The sequence below is a fragment of the Ixodes scapularis genome, unplaced genomic scaffold (assembly GCF_016920785.2).
Source record: "Ixodes scapularis isolate PalLabHiFi unplaced genomic scaffold, ASM1692078v2 PGA_scaffold2__306_contigs__length_199485367, whole genome shotgun sequence".
NCBI lineage: Eukaryota > Metazoa > Arthropoda > Arachnida > Ixodida > Ixodidae > Ixodes > Ixodes scapularis.
In genome coordinates this window covers 142,012,578-142,036,527 of record NW_024609857.1, presented here as the reverse complement: position 1 = coordinate 142,036,527, position 23,950 = coordinate 142,012,578, and the positions used below count along the sequence as shown (strand labels likewise).

General features: G+C 48.0%; 1 protein-coding gene across 1 annotated transcript in view; it reads right to left on the bottom strand.

Moving 5' to 3' along the window:
• Positions 1 to 23,507, bottom strand: part of LOC121836818 (protein argonaute-2-like) — a 41,357-nt gene extending 17,850 nt beyond the window's left edge. Inside the window, exons 1-10 of the mRNA XM_042292048.1 lie at positions 23,328 to 23,507; positions 17,305 to 17,629; positions 15,438 to 15,737; positions 11,601 to 11,737; positions 11,011 to 11,233; positions 8,528 to 8,611; positions 4,588 to 4,651; positions 3,325 to 3,396; positions 2,529 to 2,576; positions 923 to 1,364 (exon numbers count right to left, since the gene is read on the bottom strand). Coding sequence (XP_042147982.1) covers positions 923 to 1,364; positions 2,529 to 2,576; positions 3,325 to 3,396; positions 4,588 to 4,651; positions 8,528 to 8,611; positions 11,011 to 11,233; positions 11,601 to 11,737; positions 15,438 to 15,737; positions 17,305 to 17,629; positions 23,328 to 23,346 — 1,714 coding nt within the window. The 5' untranslated portion in view covers positions 23,347 to 23,507. The remainder of the gene's footprint in view (positions 1 to 922; positions 1,365 to 2,528; positions 2,577 to 3,324; positions 3,397 to 4,587; positions 4,652 to 8,527; positions 8,612 to 11,010; positions 11,234 to 11,600; positions 11,738 to 15,437; positions 15,738 to 17,304; positions 17,630 to 23,327) is intronic.
• Between the last annotated feature and the right edge of the window lie 443 nt (positions 23,508 to 23,950).

Here is a 23,950-nt window from a genome sequence, read left to right as displayed (position 1 = left end):
CATCCGAGTCGTCCAACTATGTGCATATCTGCCAACCCTGCAATGTTGAAATTCAGCCGAATAATAGGGGACAGGTCGACTGCAGCTGCAAAAGCATGCTGTTTAAAGCACTGCAGCACTAAGCTTTGCGCGTCCGTAGCCATTTCGCCGATGATGCTTCACATTGCCCCATTTCGAAAATGTCTTCCTAAATAAGGCTCCATTGTGGTGGGACATAGAGGAAAAGAAGCCCTATGTCACTTAAGACTGCCCCCCCACCTAACATGGATGTCCACGATCAGATCAATACCGCCTAGAAGACGAGGCCTGAGCATTACGACATTCTAAGTGGCTCTTCAACCTGCCCCAAGAGGCAAACACACTAAAGCTCAAAGAGAGGATGCCGCAAAGTGCAAGATGTGTGTCTCTGCACCACTTTGCGTCTTTCACTCTGCTGCTGACCCGTTTTCACAACGATAGTGGTTATCGGCAAGGTTTCACAACAGCAAGGTTTTGTAGCAGCAAGTTTTCGCACCGGCAAGGTTTTGTGTTTGTGACTGGAAAATTTCTTCGCTAAATTTGGTGGGATAACTGCTCCGCTAACTGTCATGGTGGTATGTGATGTTGTGACACTGCAACGTAATGCGACAACATGTCACATTGCACTATGATGAAAGGTGACATCATAATGCAACATTGTGATGTCATGGCACGTGACGCCACTATGTTACATGACGCCATGACATCACGGCACCATAATGTGACCATGTGATGTCGCGGCATGTGACGGCACAATGTCACGTGATGTAGTGCTGTCACATAGCATTGGATGTCACAGTAAGTGACACTATTATGTCACGCGATGACATTGTGGCATCTCGGGACGTCCCGGCAGGTGCTGCCCCAGTAGAAAGAGGAGGAAGAGCTCATGAGAAGCGAGTACCGTAGACGGGGGTCTTGCCCGGCAGCACGACCACGACCAGCTGCAGGCCCTGGAAGGTGGACTTGAGGTAGCGGAACATGGGCTCCACCTGGTCCGGGCCCGTGGCATACTTGCAGAAGCAGGGCTGCCCAATGATGGGCATGCCCGCGTCATTGCTGATCTTCTGCAGCTGCTGGGTGAAGTTGCGCAGGGCGTCCTCTCGGCACGTGCGCTGGGGCGCAAAGCAGGCGATGGCCCAGATGCGGATCTCGACCCCCGTGTGGAACTGCTTGCCCCGCATGTCCCACACCCCTTGGTTCGGGATGGCCTGCTGCTTGGTCCGCCCTCCATACTGTAGCTTTGGAGGAGGCAGAATGCGACCTCGTACCTCCATCATAGTATTACTGATGGAGAGACCAAACTCCTGCACGTAGGGGTCCGTGTTGAAGTCCGCCTTGCGAACCTGCATGAAGGTTGGGGAACGGGCCCCCCCCCAGACACAAATTAGCCCTGCGAGCCCGCCTCCCCAGCAGAATGCAGAGCGGAGTAGCCTTAATAAATAAACGACCACTACCGTTGGCTCAATTCCTGGATACTGTAACTCACTCATACCAATGTGACAGTTGGGACAGACTCAGCTCAAACAGCATCAATTGATAGGGCGAATTTATTTATGCGCAGCGACAGCAACCATTTTGAGACAAGGTAGAAGAGGGTATACATTTAAAATAATTCAAAATAAATGGTTCTGTGCTTTTAGTAAATACCAACCCTGAAAATGAACGCAATGGGCGGTTTTATAGAAATCGAAGGGAAAACTGATAAACCTTGACTTGCAGCTGTCCTGGAATGTAAAATACACTAAAAAAATTGTGTCTGGAGCTTTATTTTGTGTTGGCCTACAATGCAGCCAACATTGACTGTCCTCGAGGTTTTTATTTGTGCCAGAACCATGCACCTATTTTGTAAATTTTTTTTTTTTTTTTTATTGCAGGGATTTTTTTAGGTATTCAGGTCGTGTGTTGTTTCCTAGAGATTAGAGAATTCCTCGCCTGAGGCCCATTCTCTTTAACAAAAGCCCCAATTTTTCATCAGACAACAAAAATTGATACTGAAAAACTGAATCTGTGAGCGAAAATAATCCCCAAAGAAACAGCGCCAAATTCGGAGAAGAATGAACGACTAAAATGCTGAACCCTAATCAAAAAGGAGGAAATACACAATAACTAGGAAAGAGAGCTTGGAAAAGCAAGTCTAGTGCCGACGCAAATTTTTCATGGGCGAGTCATTCTCAAATGTTAGTGGGGAAAAAATGCTTTTATTTGTTAGTGAAATGCGCAACAAAGTTGTAACAAACTAGGACTGTAGCGACGTACAGTAATTGTGCTGCCATGTGCATGACATGTTCCACAACGGGTATTAATTGCATAAACCCGTCGCACAAAAACCATGCGTGCCACGCTGTACAACAGCTTCGGATGCATAATTCTGCAAGACGTCAGAGTGTCGGCTTCAGACAGATTACACAAACGGGCGATTCTTTTTTTGTCCATTCGGCAGAGGCAAAGTGCACGGCCTGTTACTGGCAGGCCCAGGCAAGCTTAGAAAAAAACGAGGGGGCACTCACCAGATTGTTGATCTCCCGCTCTCGATCCGGCGCAGATCGGGCCGTTGCCTGAAACAAAGGCAGTCCCGTCAGGTCCCTCCTCCGACCCCCTCGACAGGACCACCAATGAGGGAGAGGGCGGTGCCATGCCTGCTTCGCTCCGATTTCCCAAATGTCCCTAGGCAGGCTGTCCCACCTTGACCCCTTAGAGATTGACTGACCTCGGACAAAGTGCGCATTTTAAAGAAGCGATACAGCCTCGAAATTCCCATTTTTTCCGAAAAAATATATAGACATTTTTTTGAAGTTTATTTTTGGTTCATTAACTTTTGGAGCATAGTGTCAAGAAGTTTCATTTAGAAATATGCAGGGCTTATTTCACAAAAAGAGATTTTAATTACGGCCGCGACCACATGTGATGTCTTGCTAAGCGAGACCACCGCAAAATGCGGCGTTTTTTTAACTAAGCCTACTCCGCGCTCGTTCGATGCAGGCGAAACGTTTTACCTTCGCTGGAAGCTCCATTTCTAGTAGTTTTTGCGTGAAAAGCCATCTGCGTTAGATGGTCCCTGCGGCCTGGGAGAGCCCAAGCATCGAAGCAGTAAAAAAGAAAAAAATGATGTGGAACATCATATGTGTCATGTGTCCAAATTCTTTCAGAATAATGTTATTTCGAAGTCTTAAGACAAAATGAAACGGAGATGGGGCAGGATTGATGTCTCAAATACACACACATATCCATAGTTTTCTTAAGGAAAACCGTTTCCCGGCGCAAGTTACACCGACAGATTGTGGCGGCACCTGCCGTGGCACCCACCTTGATCATGGTGGACGTCTGCATGTCCGTGAGCTTCTTGATGCACCGCTGCCCAGCCACAATGTTGCACACCTGCACAGACACGAAGGGTAAGGGTTACGCCTCTCTCCAGAGCTCATGCTGCCCTTGAAAACAAGGTTGTTTATCAAGGCGGGTCTAGATGAATGTGATGCCAGCGTGATGCTCCTCTTTGTGCCGATAATAAGAGCACCACAGTACAAGAGCTCGCTCGCATGGGCCGCGAGCGTAATAGGCTCTTAACCTGTGACAAAGACTGTGCTTAATGTGACAGAGCACAAAGAAAGCAACTGCAGATTTTTGCCCATTTACTTCTAAAATTAAAAGAATGCCCGAACTAGCAATAGGGTGGAAAATAACATTCTTATACCACGAAATGGCACTGCATAACGAAAACTTGCTGTGCCTATGATTTGCGGTATCGAACGGTTTGTTACTCGTGCTTGCACAATTATCGCAATTTTTTTTAAATAAAAATTTATTGAGACATTTAAAAGACCATTCACCCCACATTTTCTACCGTTCATCTCGCCACCACGGGTGGGCATGCATTTGAGACTTCACGGTGCAATTGTTCACTCCTATGCCTCTATCACTAAGGAATAAAATGCACTTTATTAAAGGGACACTGAATTAAAAAGACTGTAGAGCCCTTCAATTTCAAGTGAAGATGGAGGACCGGCGAAGCTGTTATCTTTACGACATCTAGGACGATGCCTAGAGGACGACGTCTAGGCCGATGCCTAGGACGGCCTCTAGGACCGTCCTCAAGGTGGTCCTAGACGTCATCCTCTAGGACGACCTCAAGGACGACTTCTAAGACAACGTCTGGGACGACCTCAAGGATGACTTCTAGGATGCCGACGTTTAGAGGACAACCTCAAAGATGATGTTGTTATCATCTCTAGGCATCTTCCTCGAGGTCGACCTAGAAGTAGTTCTTGAGGTCGTCCTCGAGATTGTCTTAGGAGTCATTTTCTAGGCATTGTCCTCGAGTTCGTCCTAGAAGTTGTTTTTGGGGTCGTCCTAGACGTCGCCCTTAGGTCGTCCTAAACCTCTTCCCCAAGGTTGTCGTAGAAGTCATAAAGATAACAGCTTTGCTGGTCCTCCATCTTCATGTGAAGTGGAAGGACTCTACAATTTTTTTGCTTTGGAGCGTTTTCGGCTAAATCGGAACTTGTAAAAAGTTCTAAAGCGGCCAGTGTTTCTTTAATGCATATTGCAGAGCTGAAAAGGGGCACCCACCTCGAGGGGCAGGTAGGTGTGCTTGTGCTCCTGCCCCACTTGCAGGCAGGGAAGATGCGGGTACCTGCACAGAAATCGACACCCCATCAGAACCAAACGGGGATGCAACACCATTGGTCGCCACATGGCGGTGCTCGCATTGCGCCCAACCCGGTCACTGCGTACTGCTGAATTCTCGACATTACGAGCCAAAACTGTCACGAATTCTACGCCTCTCGTGCTGCGTGCTTGCATTGGAAGTTCCAGTTAATACAGTAAAACCTCGTTATAACAAAATGGGATATAACAAACAAATGGATATAACAAAGCAATCATAATTCCCCTTGCTTGAATAGTTGGAACAAATGGACATTGGCTATAACAAACTAATGGTTATAACAAAGTAATTACGACCGCTCCTTCAACTTCTTTATAACGAGGTTTTACTATACTGCTACATAATTTGAAGACATCTTCATTCTCGGAAAGCAGCATGTTTGCTGGCATTTGCAGTCTGTTAAGAGCCCTCCTACTTGGTGTTTGAGACGAAAAAAACTGCAGTGTTCGTTTGTGCCATTCATATGTGCAACAAGCTCGAGTCGATACCTACATACGCCAGTGTGGCGTCGTGCCCATCATTTTAGAGCGGCCAAAAGATTTGGGTTTTAATGCGTTTCTGTTGTCCGAAAGAAGCTGGCTAGTTTGTATTGCAAAGGTTCTGCTCCCATGCTCGCTTGTTCGGCGCTTCTCAGGGAGAACAGTGCTAACCGTTTGCCTTCTCTCTGTTCCAGTGTGTATGTTATGGGCTCATTGTTACCAGCTCATAGGCCTCTAAGTGAAATACTGGTTATTGGAGCCCTTCGTAGTTGTCACTAAAGGCAGCGGACCGAAGAGGGTACTGTACATAAATTTAGCACCGAGAAGAGCAGCACAATTACGACGCATTTTATTTGCAATGATTATAGTGAAAGAAAAGGTTTTGGCTATGGCACTTGGTGTTCCCCCCGTTGTTCGGCCATGGAGCCTGCATACCAAGTCAGTTCTGCATGTCGTCAACCTTGTATGTTCTTTTTACGTCACAAATAAATGGGACTAGTAACAGGACGCTGTTTATGGCATTAGACATTACCAATCCGGGCATTCACATTCAACACACGAAATGCCAGCTTCATTCTCTCTCGTGCTCCGAGGCAGCACAAAGTGGAAGGCAGATATGCACTTTGGACGGAGATTCGGTCCGTCAAGAGCACAATCAATGTTAGGCATGGACGCTCGTAGCTAGGGCCGTGCAAATAGCGGTTCGAATCGAGTAGCACTGTGTCACTCATAAGTCTCACAGCGAGGGAAAGCCACGACAAACGATTTTAACACGGAATGTGTTTTATGCGGCGTTTTCTATGAGCAAATTGCCATGAACAAGTGTCAGACCGACTGACACGCTGTGAGAGTTAGAGACGTTAAAATTATATATAAAGTTGGAGCCCCCCAGGCAGGGCTTGAAACTGGGTCAGATGCTATAGCCACTGAGCAACTAGTGCAGCAGGCACGGAAGGGTCAAGGTTTTAATTTGAACACAAAAGTGCTGGCGACAGCGGCAGGCTTTGAATGAAAAGAACAAGTAAAATAAATATTAAATAAAAAACAAATATGGTATTTTCTGGCATATAAGTTGCGGTTTTTCTCAAACATCTTTCTTGGTGCGTCCTATACAACAATGCAACTTGTATGAGTCTTTTTTTTTTTTTCTTACATTCACGGCGGAATGTTGTTTTTTATGCGACGCGCGCCATCTTTAAGGGAAACTACGGAGTTCCTTGAAAAACATGAGTTAGAAGTGAATTCTAGTGTATTTTTACCCCGTGAACCCGAATACCCGAACCATTTGCTGTGCAAGTATTGTCAAACGCGAGAAAATGCGAAAGACAGTCGCTGTCCGTGACGTCATCGACGGATCTTTTGGCTGCCCAAGGCTAGGGAAGCAGGGCTTCAGCCCCATTTTGAAATTGGTCTTATCGCTCTCCGGCGCGTCGCATTGAAACATTATTTTGATATCTGTTATTCTAAAGGCCAAATGAATGCAATTATAGCGTTCTTTCTCGAATGAAGAAGTGCCCCATCTTCCCGTTAGTAGAGCACCGTAACTATGTAGCCACGGCTGGCGTTGCCCCTTCAGGAGGCACTGCTGTCGCCGCAGTTTTCGTAACTGACCCAGAAAGCAAGACATTTTACGGTATCCTCGAATAGGCTCAATCTGGATGGGCAAGAGAGTGAGAACGAAGCTTTTTGCAGCATGTGATCAACGTTACCTGAATCAACCATGGTTCAATACTCTTTTGCTTCAGTCCAGTAACTTTGAAAGGTAAGTGGACTGCTCTACACGCATTGCAGAAAATGTTGTCGTGTTGTTTAGTTTTTGTTAGATGAGCAGTTTTTGTCTGCCATGCTCCAACCGTGTTGCTACATGTAAAAGGAAGGATTGCGGCCAGCCAATCTTATAGCGGCACCAAAAGAAGTTTGTCAAGATTTATCTGTCTGCCTGTGCGTTGATGCTCGTGTTGCGTCCGTGACTTCTCCTAGGCTAGGCCTAGTGGTCCAAAGCTTAATTCACGAGTGTCTCGAACGTCAAACTTTCGTTCGCTCAGCATGTGTACACTCGGATAAAGCCGACTACCTCTAATTTTGCACGTTTTACGCCCCTTGGCTGCAAAACACCCGAAAGTTCCGCAGACAGTGCTGTGCTTTGGGCATTTCACGCAAGTCGAAACATCAAAGTTGCTGCGCATCAAACAATAGGAGTGAATTAACTACCGATTGTGCAAAACTCCGATTTCGCTATACCGATGCGCGTAAAAAAGAAATAAATGCATCGCGTGAACCGTGCAAAGAGGTGCAACTTATGGTCCAAAAAGTATGGCAATTAAAAATAAAATAAACAAAAATGAAATAAAACCAATAAATAAGAAATAAAAGTAAAATAAAAAAATAATAAAGTAAACATAAATTAAAAAAAAAATATAGATAATAAAAACATAAACACTCAAGAGCAGTACAGTTACCGACGGAATTATCGGACTCCGAAATTACGGACTTGCTTGTTATTCCGGACATCGACGGGGAACCGTTACTTCCCCGATTGAAGTAGTACATATTAACAACTAGTTTTGCGGACAGTTTGCGGCCCGAAAGTTCAATTTTCCGGACTAAAATGCGAGCGGCGGCCGCCAAAAAGGCTGCCATTTTGAATTTTTCGCTGGCTTGACCGTGGGCTTGGCTTGATTTTGTAAGTGGATTTGAATAGGCCGAATCAGCCGCTAGGTGTCCTAGAGTACGTTTTTGTTTTGTTTTTTTGTTTTGCTTCGCATCATCATCATCGTTTTCGTTTCTTTGTTCGGTCGATTTCCTCGAACTGTGCGCGGAGCTTACGGACGAGGAAATCGTGCGCCAAGTCCTCGGACAACCTGAAGAAGACTCGGATTCTGACGACGACGATCACCACGCGCAGCCGTCGACAGCGGACATAACGAGCGCGTTAACCTTGCTGTCCAATGTGTACAGTGTTACACATTGGACAGCAAGTGTTACAGTGTTACACACGCTGGCGCAGATGCAAGCGGACGTGACCTCCCGCAGGCGGAAGATGAAACAAGGTACCCTTGATGACTCTTTCAAGTCCGCCTAGGCTCAATAAAGCCAAATTTTGTGATCCGAGGATTTTTCGGACTGCTTTATTTATCGGACGTTTTTTCGGTTCTCACGAAGTCCGCAAAATCGGTCGGCGACTGTAGTATGAGGCATCCATTGTGCAAGCTCGCGGCTGAAAGCAGATGCCCAAATAAAGTCAGAAGCAATGACAGTGCTACGCAAGCAGGATGCAGGGGGCTGCCTCAACAAAGAGGCCCCCTGTGCCATCCGAGAGCCAGTGCAGGCCAGAACGTGCCAGGACGTGCGGGGAAGCACTCACCGCAGCTTCATCTTGTACTTGTCGAGGAAGTACTTGGCCACCGTGCACTCCACCGTCTGACCATTCTCCAGCTGTAGTGGAAAACTGCGAGAAACACCACGTGCCAGGCTTACTTGTGCACCCTTCAGACCAACTTTTGCTCGGTGACCGCCGCATTCAGACTAGCAACTACAGACTCTTCTCGGCGTACTGCCAGCTCTTGTCCACCAGCCACGTGCCACAGCGGCTGATGGCCCTAAAACCGACGGCAACCCGCCGCAAGGGGTTCGTCCCTTGGATGGCCTAAGTCACTGCAGCCGAGCGCAGAGGAAGCGTGGAACGGGTGTAACCCTCCTCTGCACTTCCTCTGGTCAATGGGAGGCTCACAAAAGGGTTCCTATTCCTGACGTCACTGTAACACCGAACTCGAAATAACAGTCGCTTCTGAACCGGCGCTCGCGATAAGGTGAAAATCACTCGAAGCTCCACATGTGTCTCGCAACGTAAATAGCGCATGAATAAACTCGTTGTCTTTTTCCGGGGAAAGTGCACCCTGTAGTGTTGGTCTACGGCATGATTTGTGTCTAATTGAGTTATTCTATTCTAAGTTTTATCTATACAAATAAAACTCTTACGGTGCAGCTCTTAGGCACCCTTTTCCGTGTTGAGCGGTGTCGGCGTCAATGTAACCACGCACGTTGCATTATGGGACGTCACAGTTTCCCCACTAAATTTAGCGGGGAAACTGAATTGGTGTTGAGGTCATGTGACGACAGTTTTACAGCTAAATTTAGTGGGCAAACTGAGTGCGCAGAGTTGCATTATAGGACGTCGCAGACCTACATACCAATTCCGTTTCCCCGCTAAATTTAGCGGGGAATTGAATTGGTGTTGAGATCACGTGGCAATTTTCCAGCTAAATTTGGTAGGGAAGCTGTGGGAGGAGGGTAGGGTATGGTGGAGGAGAAGAGGGTAAGGAGGAGGAGGGGAGGGTATGGAGGAAGAGTAGGAAGGGGGGTACAAAGGAGGAAGAGGACACGGAAGAGGAGGAGGATGCAGTACCAGTATGTGAGGAGAGTGATTTACATTTGTACATAGATATATATTTCTTTCTCAAATTGTATAGCATGGTACATCGCAAAATCAAAATACCTCAAGAACTGCGCTCTAATTTCTGACTTGCAGATATTTGTGAACGTCTCATTTTTTAATAAATAAATAAAAACAAAACACTAAGCTTCACGGAAAGAAACCATGATCTACAGCCTTATTTTGTGTTGAGCCGGAACACGGGTGACCCAGCACACAGCCCTTGTCAAACTGTTTGCAAGGCTGCTACTTGCTTCGAGAACCGCAGCCCTCATCTCGTTTTCTTCTATTATCGGTACATGGACGTTTTCCGAGCATTCGTATCACGAACATGTTTGCTGGAGATTGGGGATACCCATGCCCGTACCCTGAGACCCGGATAAATGCTAATCCTTTGCCTAACAACAAAAACTGGAAGAAAAAAAAAACTACCAAAAAATCTTGTAAGGGCGCCCTCCCCCGAGAGATCGCCAATCTTGTTTTTCTGGCTAAATATCTGTAACATAAAAATTCCAAAACATTGCCCACCCCGATTCCCGTTCGACATCAAGCGAGGTCCGACGGGAATCATGCATCAACGGCGCGATCGGCATCACCGGTGTGTCCGAGAAGCGAGTTCATGGCAGGTTCCCGCGTTTTTGTCTGCGATCCGCGCGCAATGTCGGCTGGCGTAACACGCAAGTTGTTCCCGCGTGAATATTGCATCGTGAGATGCAAATCTGCTACATTCGCGATTTGTGGTATTTGTTCCCGAGTTAGTAGCGGATTCCAGTGTTTGTGTCCGCGATCTGCGCGTGATATTTATTTTTAACTGTAACACGTGCGAGTCGTTCCCGCGTGTATATTGCATCGTGAAATGCGATTCTGTTGCGTCCGCGATCTGCGAGCACGATATCAGTTTCCGTGACAAGAAAGATTGCAGCGGGTTCCCACGTCTTTATTGCACCATGAAACTTGAATCTGCTGCGTCCGCAATCTGCGGTATCCGTTCCCCTGAGATGCGAGTGCTCGGCAGGTTTCTGCGAGTTTTTCGCATCGTGAAACGCGAATCTGCTGTGTCGGCCTCTTGCGGCACCCTTTCCCGTGACACAGGAGTTTGTAGCGAATTCCCGCGTGTTTATCACATCGTGAAACGTGAATTTGCCGTGTCCGCAATCTGCGGTATCAGTTCCCACATCGTGTGGTTTGTACCGGGTGCCTCGGCGCTTATCATCAATTTTTTTATAAAGATTTGCTCTGGCATCCCCAGAGATAGCCCACCCCACGTTTTTCACCACTTATCTCTTCATTTTGGGTGGGCGTCCTTACGGGATTTTACGGTAATCTAAAAAAAGTTATAAAGATACGAGACTCTAATCCTAGCGCACCAAAACATACGGCACCCCACCAAGGAAAGAGTTCTCAAGGGTACTTACGACTGGAGCTGTGCGGGCCTACGGGTGACATTGCAGACGCGGTACTTGCGGCGCATGGTGCCGCAGTGGGTGATCTCGATCTTGAGGCCCTTGATCTCCTTGGTGAACTTGACCCGCTGGGAGTCCGTCAGGGGCTTGCGCTGCTCGTTGATGTCACGCAGCTCCAGCACCTCACACATGAACTCCGTCACGGGCTGCGCCTTGTAGAAGGCCGTGGCCGACACTGCAGCCGAGCAAATGCGTCTTCACTCACTTCGTTCTCCGGCCTTCAAAAGGAGCAACGGCAGATTGGAAAGTTCGGCCGGTTGCAACCTGAGAGATGGTCGTTGTTATGTAGCTTTCTATTACAAAATAGCTCACCTTCGTGCCAAAATAAGAGCTTGTGCTTGCCATTCTATTACTTCAAAAACATCCTATACTTGGCATGGTACCAATATCTCGCCAAATCGAAACTGCAAGTGGTGTTTGTGCATTCAAGATTACGGCCGAAGGCCAGTTGTGTGTTCTCAGACAAAATAACCCCCGACGGTCAAATTTACGTTGTTTTGGGCTCACTGGGAAAAGTCCTATACTCGAGAAAGAAGGCCCACCGTCAATGTTGAGCATCATCTTCCACTGGCTGGGGCGCACGCTCTGGTGGAAACCGAACCAGACCTCCCGTCCGCCTCCCAGCGGGTGGAAGTAGCCGTCCGGCGACGAAAAGAAGGAGCGGCCCACGGGGGTGTACCTGAGGTCGAAGGGGGGAGGGGGGGGGGGGGTCATTCTATGCCTCCTCCGAAGGTATCCAGGTGCGTTGGGTGCATCAACACCTTCTTGATGGCGAGGCCAGCGCTGGACCTTCTACTCTGCCAACCCGAGGCCAGCGCAGGACAGATTGGAAAAAAGTGCCGAGTCAGGGTTCAGCCGGTACTCGTGCCACCGCCGAATGAACAGGAGTCACGTCCGAGCTCTAACACAGCAAGGCTGTCCGATTTCTGCCTCTGGTAGACGAAGGAAGTCCAGGGGCCCTAATCTGGACACTTGGCAAAAAAGTCGGCGAGAAATCTGGCGGCCGTGATTGGCCAATGCCGCGCTTGACCTTGGCACCGGCCAATCATAACTGCAGGACTTTTTGCCGACTTTTTCGCCAAGTGTCCAGATTAGGGGAGTAGTAAGTTGGGCGAGTTGGTAAACGTTGAACATGGTTAAAATCGCGCACAAAGAGACGAGGACAAACGAGGAAGGAACACAGAACACAGACAGGCGCGCACTCACAACTCTAGTATATTAAGTGAAGAAGAGAAAGATGAAGCACTATTTTTTACAGGGACAACGTCACCAGGGGGAAACAGATCATCCGCAGTCAAATGATCGCAAGAAGGCAACTTCTTTTTCACTCAAAGCAACCGACGGCTGGCTAACGCAGCGATCGCTCAGGCTCAAGATGGTGAACGCCTCGAGCACCTCGCGCGTTTGTTTTTCTTTGAAGCGGCCAATGATTGATGTTTTTTCTAAAGATGGTGTGCACATACAGGTTTTACAGTGCACCGAAAGGTGACCTCCTACATTAGATGTTAAGGAAAGTTTATGCTCTCGTAGCCGGTCATTCAGACACCGTCCCGTCTGACCAACATAGCATCTTCCACATGAAAGAGGGATGCTATAAACAACGCCCGATGAACAGGGAACAAATGGCCGCACATGTTTCTTGTGGCACGTGTTTTTGGATAATTTTTCCGCCTTTTCACGAACCTTAGAACAAATTTGTCGCATTTTCTTAGGGGCTGATAGTACAACGGGCACACCATACCTGCTGGCCACTTGTTTTAGGTTATGCGAAATTTTGTGCAGGTATGGCATAACCACCACCCGGTTTTTTTCTACGGGGCGCCTAGTTTTTTTCCCCCCCTTTTACATTCTTTACCAGCGTTCCTATCACTTCGATTAAGACCTGATTCGGGAACCCTGAAGATTTTAGTCTATCGATCTGGCCCAAGAAACTCCGATGAATGGCATGGAAACATGACTTTTTTAGGGCTGAGGTGAGGCAAGAGATTGCAATGCCTCTCTTCACCACCTTGGAGTGCGAGGATGTGTAGTGAACAATACCTTTTTTGGAACGTGGTGAGAATGCCCAGCACAAGTGATCGGCGTTCAATGAGAGGAAAAAAGAAACAACGTAGTCTGTTTTCAGAAATGAGCAAGACAATGGGTGACGTCACCGAGTTTTTGTGGCAGAGAGTTCGGCAAAACCTGCCCAAAAAGCAAAAAGCTGCCACAGCGTCTGGGCGATTCACCAACCTTGGAGATATTGAGGTTCCCCCGAAACTTCAAAAAACCCTTGGTCTTGGCCCCAAGTTTAGCATTCAACCGGACCTACGTCCTCCAGAGCTGCTAACCATGGCAAGAAAAGTGGCGTACAGGACGAATGAAGAAATTAGACCACGTTGTGTCTCCGAATGTGTTGACACTCTTACCGCCTCGAGACGGGTCCAGTCCCCGGATCCTAGACCGCTGGTTAATTTTTTGGTGGACAATCAACAGCGTGTTTTGGAATCCGATAAAGAAGGTTTTTTTGTAATAATGCCTGTAGGCATCTATAATGAAAAAGCCTGTACAGCCGTGCAAAAGAACTTCCGACCGCTTGTAATAGACACGAAGAAGGTTAGGAAACAAGCTTTAGAACTTTGCGAGAGTTTGTCGTTGACTCAGTTGGCTGCCAACATAAAAAAAGCCGAAGGACTGCACCTGGAGGTGTTTTTCAGTGCAAAGACGCACAAGGAAGCCTGTCCTTTTCGAGCTATAGTCACTGAGAGGGGTACGTGGCAACGGCAAATGTCGGCCTTTCTCCAAAAACATCTCTCCGCTTTGCGGATTGAGGATCCCTTCTTGGTTAAGAATTCTGAAACTGTTGTTCAAACTTTAAAGACAAATGCATTTTCCAATCACAGTGCATTTAGCATAGATGTACAAGACCTTTTCTATTCCCTTCCTCATGACCCTTTACTTAGCTCAGTTAGGGCCTGCATTGAATCCCAAGACGAAATCGCTTTCCGGAACTCAAGTGGAGTGACTACAGACAGTTTTCTTGAACTACTGCAGTTTTATTTAAATTCCACATTCGTTGGATGGCAAAACGGGGTATTTTTACAAAAATCGGGGGTGTGTATTGGGTCTTGTGTCGCGCCGGTCTTAAGCGATATTTTTCTTGCGAGAATCGACCGTGCCATTGCTTTAGCTATTAAGTCCACGCCTGTCACCAACGTGTTCAGATATGTAGATGATTTTCTTTTACTGTACAAAAAGACTGCGGACCAAGATTTAGTTACTACGATTATGGACATTTTTCATACGTGCGGTTTTGGGCTCACCTTTACTTTTGAGAAACCTAACGAAGGGGCGTTGCAATTCTTAGACCTTTTCCTCTCATTGAACGCCGATCACTTGTGCTGGGCATTCTCACCACGTTCCAAAAAAGGTATTGTTCACTACACATCCTCGCACTCCAAGGTGGTGAAGAGAGGCATTGCTATCTCTTGCCTCACCTCAGCCCTAAAAAAGTCATGTTTCCATGCCATTCATCGGAGTTTCTTGGGCCAGATCGATAGACTAAAATCTTCAGGGTTCCCGAATCAGGTCTTAATCGAAGTGATAGGAACGCTGGTAAAGAATGTAAAAGGGGGGGAAAAAACTAGGCGCCCCGTAGAAAAAAACCGGGTGGTGGTTATGCCATACCTGCACAAAATTTCGCATAACCTAAAACAAGTGGCCAGCAGGTATGGTGTGCCCGTTGTACTATCAGCCCCTAAGAAAATGCGACAAATTTGTTCTAAGGTTCGTGAAAAGGCGGAAAAATTATCCAAAAACACGTGCCACAAGAAACATGTGCGGCCATTTGTTCCCTGTTCATCGGGCGTTGTTTATAGCATCCCTCTTTCATGTGGAAGATGCTATGTTGGTCAGACGGGACGGTGTCTGAATGACCGGCTACGAGAGCATAAACTTTCCTTAACATCTAATGTAGGAGGTCACCTTTCGGTGCACTGTAAAACCTGTATGTGCACACCATCTTTAGAAAAAACATCAATCATTGGCCGCTTCAAAGAAAAACAAACGCGCGAGGTGCTCGAGGCGTTCACCATCTTGAGCCTGAGCGATCGCTGCGTTAGCCAGCCGTCGGTTGCTTTGAGTGAAAAAGAAGTTGCCTTCTTGCGATCATTTGACTGCGGATGATCTGTTTCCCCCTGGTGACGTTGTCCCTGTAAAAAATAGTGCTTCATCTTTCTCTTCTTCACTTAATATACTAGAGTTGTGAGTGCGCGCCTGTCTGTGTTCTGTGTTCCTTCCTCGTTTGTCCTCGTCTCTTTGTGCGCGATTTTAACCATGTTCCAGATTAGGGCCCCAACACCGCAGCCTCGCCGCTCAGGCAAAAAGAGAGGGGGACTCACGTCATGGAGGGCAAGTGGCGCATGACCACATCCAGGGCTTGTACTGCGTCCATGGGGATGTGCCTGGAGCGCCCCTCGAGCACCTCCTCCAGGGCGTACAGGCTCACTTGGGCCACCCATTTGATGGCCACCCGAAACACCCGGTCCTTGCCTTCCCCCGGTAGGGTCACCTCCAGCTCCGCCTTGTCCTTCCCGATCGGGATGTCGTCCCGGGTGTACATGTTCTTGCGGCCGTCGAACACGGGCTTCTGCTGCCCGAAGATCTTCGAGTACGACTGCACCATCGTCTCTATGATCTCCCTGCGATTTGGGGGAAAGCCTGCCGTGAGGAACGTGCACCGGCTACGTTTCCCCTACCGCCGACAGAGCCTGTATGGAGCAGACGAAGCCTGCAAAGGACACCCCCGAGAGAACCCTCTCTGATGTTCAAAGGGGGCGTTGTCTTTCTACTGATAATCTGTGCCAGTCTTGGTGTCACCACTTTGCTGGTGACACCAAGCTGTCAAAGCTCACTAGATGCCCAACGCCTGGGCATCTGGTAAGCTTTGACCGTGCACGCACCGCCAAAGCACAGTGAAAGGCAATGAGCAAGTGCCCGAGGCTGGGTATCTTGCGCTTCTTGTATTGTCCGTGGCTAGAGAAGGTGTTACAGAAACAGACCTGCCAACCCTACAATGCTGAAAATACTACAGGGGATGCCAAAAAACACTACAATTGTGTGAAGAAATACGAAAACTGTTTTATTCTTCAAAAACTTGGTCCAGGTAAGAAAAATGCCTCAACTAGGGCACAAACACATCATACATTGCACAAAATGTCTTATTCTTTAGAAGTAGAAGGTTGCACCAACACTGAGAAAGTTGCAGCTTTTGCTTTTCTTAGGAAGTTGTTGTCGAACACATGTTTATGACACTTTCCAGACTGGCTGCATCTCACAACTAACAACTGTTCAAGAGTCTTTTTCGACATAGAGGAGCGGAACTGCGTGCGTGCCTTCTTCACTTTGCTGAAAACTCTTTAGCCTGTGCCTGGTTTAACGAAGACGTTAAAGAGCGAAGTTCTTGCTCTTTAACGTCTCCACAACGATCGCTGTGAACGGCACGTTGTGTTCGATCAAAAATGCCGTAAAAAGGCATTCTGCTCGGGTAGTGTCGTAGTCCGTTGATCGACTAAAGTACCCTCCAAGCTTCTCGTTGGTTTCAACTACTTTTGCAGAGTCCTTCTGCTTTTATTGTATTCAGATGACACAGAATGTCCCGGCTACCTGCGTGCGAAGTGTTGACATCGCAGCGACACAGACTACCAACTTCGTACCTTTCGCCCTTACGCGACGTCTTCATAAATGGAAAGTCGGGTGAATAGCTGGGAATAAACACTTGCAAGTATTTTTTTCCCGACATCTTGTACCAAAGATGGTTTTAAGGGATCATGAGCAAAAGTTCCAGTAACACAACGCACAACGTTCGCTGCAACCAACGTCGCCACAACAAAGGAGATTTCCTAAACAGTTATGGATTAAGATGGATGGATGGACGTTAGCGGCTATACCACCCCCAACGTTACAACACTGACCTCAATGACAATTGCCTCACAATGAGGAGCGGTAGCTTGCGCCTCCTAGCATACAAGTCGATGTACCAGTGTTGCCAACCCCAACTTGTAAACAGGCGAGATGCAGCTTAAACAAAAACTTTGTTTTTCCTTTTTTTACACGGGGTGCGGAAAATCATACAAATATTGTTGTTAATACGCTAACTGTAAGAAAACGCTGGAAAGCGGACACTTTACGACAAAATCGTAAAACTTGGCAGGTATGCAAGAACCCTCGGACAACGCCTGCTGTCGGTGGAGGACAGAGGGTGCCCACCTGTTGACCTTGCGTGGGCACTTGTCGGGGGTGATGGTCACGTCGTAGTGGTGCAGGTAGCCCCTGGGCATCGAGATCTGGAAGTGATTGGCCCGCAGCAGGATGGGCCGCCCCTCTGTGCCCACGTTGGGCCTCCGGGGGCACACGAACTGGGGCAGAGGAGGCAGCTCCGCCCCCAGCGGGGCCGCAGCCGCGGGAGGCAGCAGGGGCGCCACTGGAGGGGCCGGGCCCAGGGGTGCCACGGGAGGGGGCGGGGCTGGACTCGGCCGAGGGGGTGGGGCCCCTCCCCCTGGCCCCCCTCCTCCTCCGCCGGGGGGCCCAGGAGCTGCGTGGGAGAACGTCCCCGAGGTCAGAGAGGCTCTCGCCGAGAGCACCCAAGAGGACTACGCCAATGCCACCCATAGTCGCTTAACACACACAGAAAAAAGCATAAGTTTAGATTCGTGCCTCGCCGTTTGCTCTTCTGGATTTTTATTTGTTAATGTTGAGCGATAGGAGGGTTGGGACTTACCTCACCCTACCATTTCCTTTTCTAACGCCGTCACTTGAGTCTGTTACAGGTTTGGAATAGCGCAACAAGCCCCTCCCACAAAGATGTCTGCTTGCCACAATTGCTGGGTTCTTCTTCTTCAGTTTGCCCTGCTAATGTGGAACGATTGAATGGCTTTGTGGGAGTAGCTTGTCCCGCTATTGTAAACCTACAACAGACTACAGCGGATTTAAGTTATGAACCCACAGCGGACTACAGAGGATAAAAAAATTAAAGGAGCTGTGCAACAGTTTTAGGGCTTTGCTTAAATAATTTGGGAGTTGGTGTCTCATCCTTTCTGAAGTAAAGAACAAAAAAACGCTTTTGCCTACCTGTCCTAATTTTTATTTTAAAAATGGACAAAGATTGAGGTTTTCGACACCTCTCAACTCCTTCACCAATTTCCGAGTCATGTGCGCTGCGACGTCAATGAGGGTGGCGCGGGGTTCCGGTGAAGCTCTCTCTCTCTAGAGCCATCAGTGAGCAGCGAGAACTCATCCGCTCGCGACCGCGTGACCACATGCTGACGGGCGTAGTGCGAACAATATGGTGAAAGGAGGAAAGTCTCATCCGGGTTTGGCCATACCCGTCCGGCCCTGTCCCCCCTCCCTCTCTGGCTTGCTTCTGGCATCTGTTCGCGGTAGCAAATAGAGTTGACGGTTTTGTGGACCTACGATAGATGGTGCCACTAAAACTCCGTATAATAAAAGTCTTGTCGATGATACCAGGTTTTTGATGCATTTATATATATGCCGGAACGACAAGATTTATAGAAAAGTTACCTTTTATCGAGCAGGTATTCGCACAACTTGCTATCTTTTTACAAGATTCCCCATTGACGTCATGCCGCGTGTTTCTCATGGCCGCCGCTCGCAGCCGCAGGTCGGGAAATATTCCAAGTTTTGCCTCGCTATTACACGGCGGAATCGCAACATTTCGATGAAAGGAGGTGTGTTTTCTATCATTTGTGACAAGGTGAACAATATCCAAAGCACAAGATGCAAATTCTTTCAACGTTAAAATCATTGCACAGCTCCTTTAAGTGCACAGCACAATGACAAAAGAGGAAAACTTGTTTCCATATGAATACAAACTGGGTACCGGGCATTTCATTAATGAACCATTTCATTAAACGCCGATTTATCGAACACCTCTTCATCGAGTCGCTTCATGCTGTTTCATCAAATTTTGGAGCATTACAGTGATTTTTAGACAATTAGCTCTCGCTTCTGAGCGGTATTCATGCTGCTGTCGAATCACCAGGAATAGAATTAAAACCCTGGTCACTTTTTCACCAACATTTTGGTTACTGAATCATAAAACAACAAAAACTTGAGTGGGTATGCGACACCGTTTTCTGGTAAATAAGCGGCCGTCCTCCAACAAACACATTCTTCTAGAGCCAATAAATGAGCTATGCTTAGGGTATCAGCACTCTGTTCCCCGATATTGTATTAGGCACCACCATCTTGGCACTTGTGCAGAGCAGACGCAACTGCCGATCGTCATGATTCCAAAGTGCAACTTCCTCGGCATTAAGGTCCGTCCACACGCTTGCAACCGAGTATAACCGAGAGAGACAAATTGGGGGTTTTACGTGCCAAACCTACGACGGGCATCTGGCACCGAGAGAGACAAGACCTGTTGAAAACGCTTAAAATATCTTAGGACGAGAGAACACACTGGCACTATGGCGCCATCTACGCGGTAACCCTGGAACTGCATTTCACAAGAGCGAAGGTTTTGCGGGATTTCCGAGGTCAAATGTGCATAATACCTATAAGAAAGCCTCGTTTATAAAGTTGACAAAAGTTTTTCGAGCCAAGAAAGAACGGATAATATATGCGAGAGAAATAGAAAATATGCCGGACCGTCAAGTTTACACTTACAACGAGAGGACACCAGTGTGTCCTCTCGTAAGAGATATTAAAAGGTTCCAAGGCACTCGGCTCTAAAACGCCATACACACATATGCAACCGGGTAAGACCGAGAGAGACCAGACCGGTTTTTAAGCCTCTTGCCACGTCTTAGGACTGGATGCGCTGCGCAGAGCTGGTCCTAAGACGTCGAAAGAGGCTTAAAAACCGGTCTGGTCTCTCTCGGTCTTACTTGGTGGCACATGTGTGAATGGCGCTTAAGAGGTCGCAAGTGTGTGAACAGGCCTTTAGATTCGGTGTTAGGAAGGTCATGTAATATTGCTTTGCTCTGTCATGAACTGCTTAAAGGGCCCATGAAACGAATTTTGGGCTGGTATAAGTCACTTTAGATTGGGATTTCACTAATAGCACATCGTTCAGTGGGCCAGAAGAAAAAAGGTAGAAAGTCAAAAGCCCGACTTTCAGTGCGAAAATCTGAAAACACAGCGGACTATTTCGTACCTCCTCCCCTTCGTAAGCTCTCTGCCTTTTCACTGTGATACATCCGCGGCTCCCAAAGCACGTCACACGATACTGGACCTCCCTTATTCCCTTCACCCCTAAGCTGATATTGTGGTGGAAGCTACGCGCTTGCCGGACCAATCAGCCGCCTCCCTTTCATCACCTGACCTCATTCCCTGCGCATGGGTATGCGCGAGAAATCGTGATCACGTGGCAAAAGTGTGGCTGGCCCAACGAGCACGTAGCTTTCACAGCACTGTCAGCTTCAGGGTGAACGGGGTGAGGAAAGAAACTTTTGTCTGAATTCTGAGCGACGGCCTAATCTTCTAGGGGGAAAATGGCTGTGTCCGGGTATACAAACGAGATTCCGAGCAAGAGGGGAGTCCCCTCTTTTCGTCTTCTTGAACTGTTTGGTAGAATGTGCGATTTATGAGTAGAGGAGGAAAGCTGAACAGGAAAAAGTTGGAAAAGCGTTTCATGACCCCTTTAAACATGTGTGGAGGTTGAAAAAGTGGTTCCTGCGATTTCAGATAAACCTTCAGATAACTGGCAACCATGATTTTAAGCCCAAAGATGGGTGTCGTTATTCTGCAGCATATAGATTATTTAGTGCAACTACTTTGCTCCCTCCCCATTCCCCCATTTTTGTTCATGCACCAAAAGGCACTCCCTGAGAAGGGCTAAAATATTCTTCACTGCACCTTCTTCTATTTTGAATTTACCTGTTTACTATTGTTTTAATTATAACCTAGGAGAATAGCTTCCCTTCTAAGAATAGACTGAAAAGCTGGTAGGCCCGTGGTTCTGTCGATTACAATAAACAATCAGGAGCCATCTATTTTTCTGTTTCATGCGACATGGAGACGGGTCATAGCTTCGAGGGCGGCTTCATCTTGAAGCAGAATACATCTTTTCAACTGCACCCAATGATCGCAAGTTTAAGAAAATGAAGTCAGTGTTCCCATTTTTTTTATAAGCCACATTAACGGAAGTCATTATTTACTAGAAAAAAGAGAAATAGAAGAAAAAGAGGAAAGCAGGCTTCTTATTACTCATTGCGTACTCCACTAGAAAATAAATTTTATGAATTATAGCGATTATTATAACATTGCTATCTTCCCAATGCTTAAAAAATAAAAAAAATCCAAGATACAGAAAGTTTACTGCTTAAGTAGGTGGTGTTTGGTGCAATGGCGTTCGATGAAACGGTGTTCGATGAAATACTCAGATTTAACAAAAACCAGACATGCCCCACATGTCTGCTCCAGTGAAGGAAACTCCCGCTGAAGAAGCCTGTGTGTGAGAATCCTTCCTTGTGTCTGTTGTTTTTGCATCATACACTATGCTTTCTAACGATCAAGGATGACTGGCAGTTAAGGCTCTGTTATACTCTGACGTTGAGCGCAGCGAACTTAGCATAGCGCAGAACATGGACCTTTGATTGGTCGGAGAGCAGGAACTCGATATCTGCGACCAATCAATATCTGTGTGGGCTGCGCCACGCCGCGTTTGCTACACTCGACGTTAGAGTAGAACAGAGCCTTTCATCCCAAGAAGAAACCACACCAAAATCATTCAGCAAAACAGAATTGTGGAGTGAATCATAAAGTGGAGTTCAAATTGATGAAGATTACCCCCTCTTTTTAACAAAAAAATTACCGCATCTCCATGTGGTGAATGATCTTGATTGGGGCAAAGCTCTCTGGTGGTGCTGATGATACTGATTTTGTTCATAGGTAGTGCTGATGGTGCTGATTTTTTAGTTTGCTTGGCGTTTTTGACGCTTTGCCGCAGCTTCTCGCGCCCTGGTCTCCGGAGCAGCTTCCTGTCTACGTAGACGCTGAGCCGCAGCATGCCGAGCTTTTCATTCGTTTTCATCCATGCCAGAAAGAGAATGTGTGGTATGGAACGTGGTTATATACGCATTTGAGCATTTGACCGCAGCGCCCTCTCGTCTCTAAATGCTGAGCCAATGCATGCAAAGTTTAACGCAATTATATACGCATTTGACCGCAGCACCCTCTTCTGTATAGACGTTGAGCGGCTACATGCAATGTTTCATCCATGACATCCCCAGCTCTTGAGTTACTACCACATTTCAGAGCCCCCTACTCGTCCAGCAGTCGTGGCCGAGTGGTTAAGGCGATGGACCAGAAATCTATTGAGGTCTCCCCGCACAGGTTCGAATCCTGTTGACTGTGTAAACATTTTTTTCTTTTTTTAAGAAGGCAGATGGGATGGCAATCGATGTAAGCACGGACGCCGGACAAGGCTAGACCCTAAGGAGCTTCGTCCCTAAGAAGGAAACAATCAGAGACCAACGGCCCGCGTGGCCTTCGCTGGGTGTCTCTCGTATCCTGACGGCGGGTGACCCAGACCAAAAATGCCCAGACCCCGTGGACCACAGCGGCGCCGACCCCAAACAAGCACTCCCCCGACAACGGCTCAAGCCACAGCCCGTACCCGTACGATCGCGGAGAAGGACGCCCTGTGGTCAAGTCCTTGCGATTAACTGAATGGCGAGGCTGCGATTCTGGGCGGATCGCAGACCAATGGCCCGTGAAGCCGGGACAAAGCCCCGAGCCGAGGGACTCGAGCCCCGCTGGTCAGTGAGGAACACAAGGAAGACCGTCGCCTTCGGAAGGGATCTGTCCGCACGTCGGCGCCCACCACTTCGGCTAACCCACGCTTTACCATTTCGTAGTGGCGCGTACCGTAGGATTCGGCCGGGGGCGCGCGAACCCACCGCGATGATCTCATTTTTCTCATTGTACGGAGTCGGGCCACAACGCAGCCTGGCGGACACACGCTTCGCACGCGCACAATGGCACAATGAATGGGTCTCCGGGCCCTCGGGCACGCGCCACCCTGGGGTCCCCATCGCGGCAGCCCGAAGCAACGCCCGAGGAGTTTACCAGCCGCACTCAGCTGGCTCGATCATGGGATGAGTCGCTCTTCGTGAGAAGGACCCAGCTTGGGGCGATCCCCGTGCCACTAGGCCTAACGCCGTAGGATCTGCGATCTTTGACTTCGGCGAGCGTACCCGTGGTGTCGAGGACCAGCCTGGCTGATCCTTGAGCCCTTAGGAACCGAAAAGGAAACCGGGGGTACTCACGCTGGCCGACTGGGTACATCGCTCCGGTAGCCCTGTCTTCAGCACTTTGAGTTGTTGCAAAGCGCGGACGGGCAAGAGACGACACTGGGGGAGGGGGAAGGCCAGTGCGGAAAATGGATCGATGCCCTCTGCAACGTCACAAAATAGCCATAAACTATTTCACCCAAAACTAGCACCTCTACCCGGTCATTCCTATTTAACCGTTTGCAGCGTAGTAATTTATGAGACGCAACAATAAAGCACATAATAAATATTTTACTGTCTCCGACGTAGTCGACGTAGTATCTGTATCCGTGCGCTAGAGTGCGCGTACGGTAAGTAGTGCCATCTATGCGCCGTGTTTAACACTGACACCCGTATGGGCGCGAGCAGTGCGTGGTTTCGGTTTTCGTATTGCCGTTCACGTGGTTTTTTTTTACCGTGAAACTTCATCGCAAATACGGAAAGACCTACTCATGTAACCTAATCTAATTCAGTGCTATCCGTCATTGTTTTAGGGGTCCCCGGCACGGTGAATGGCCTCTTACGTAATAGCTTGCGCAACGATTCCAACCCAAACATAAACAAACATGGCCGACCGCCCGTAAATGTTGTGTGCTGTGTCCTTCCGTGGACAAAAATTG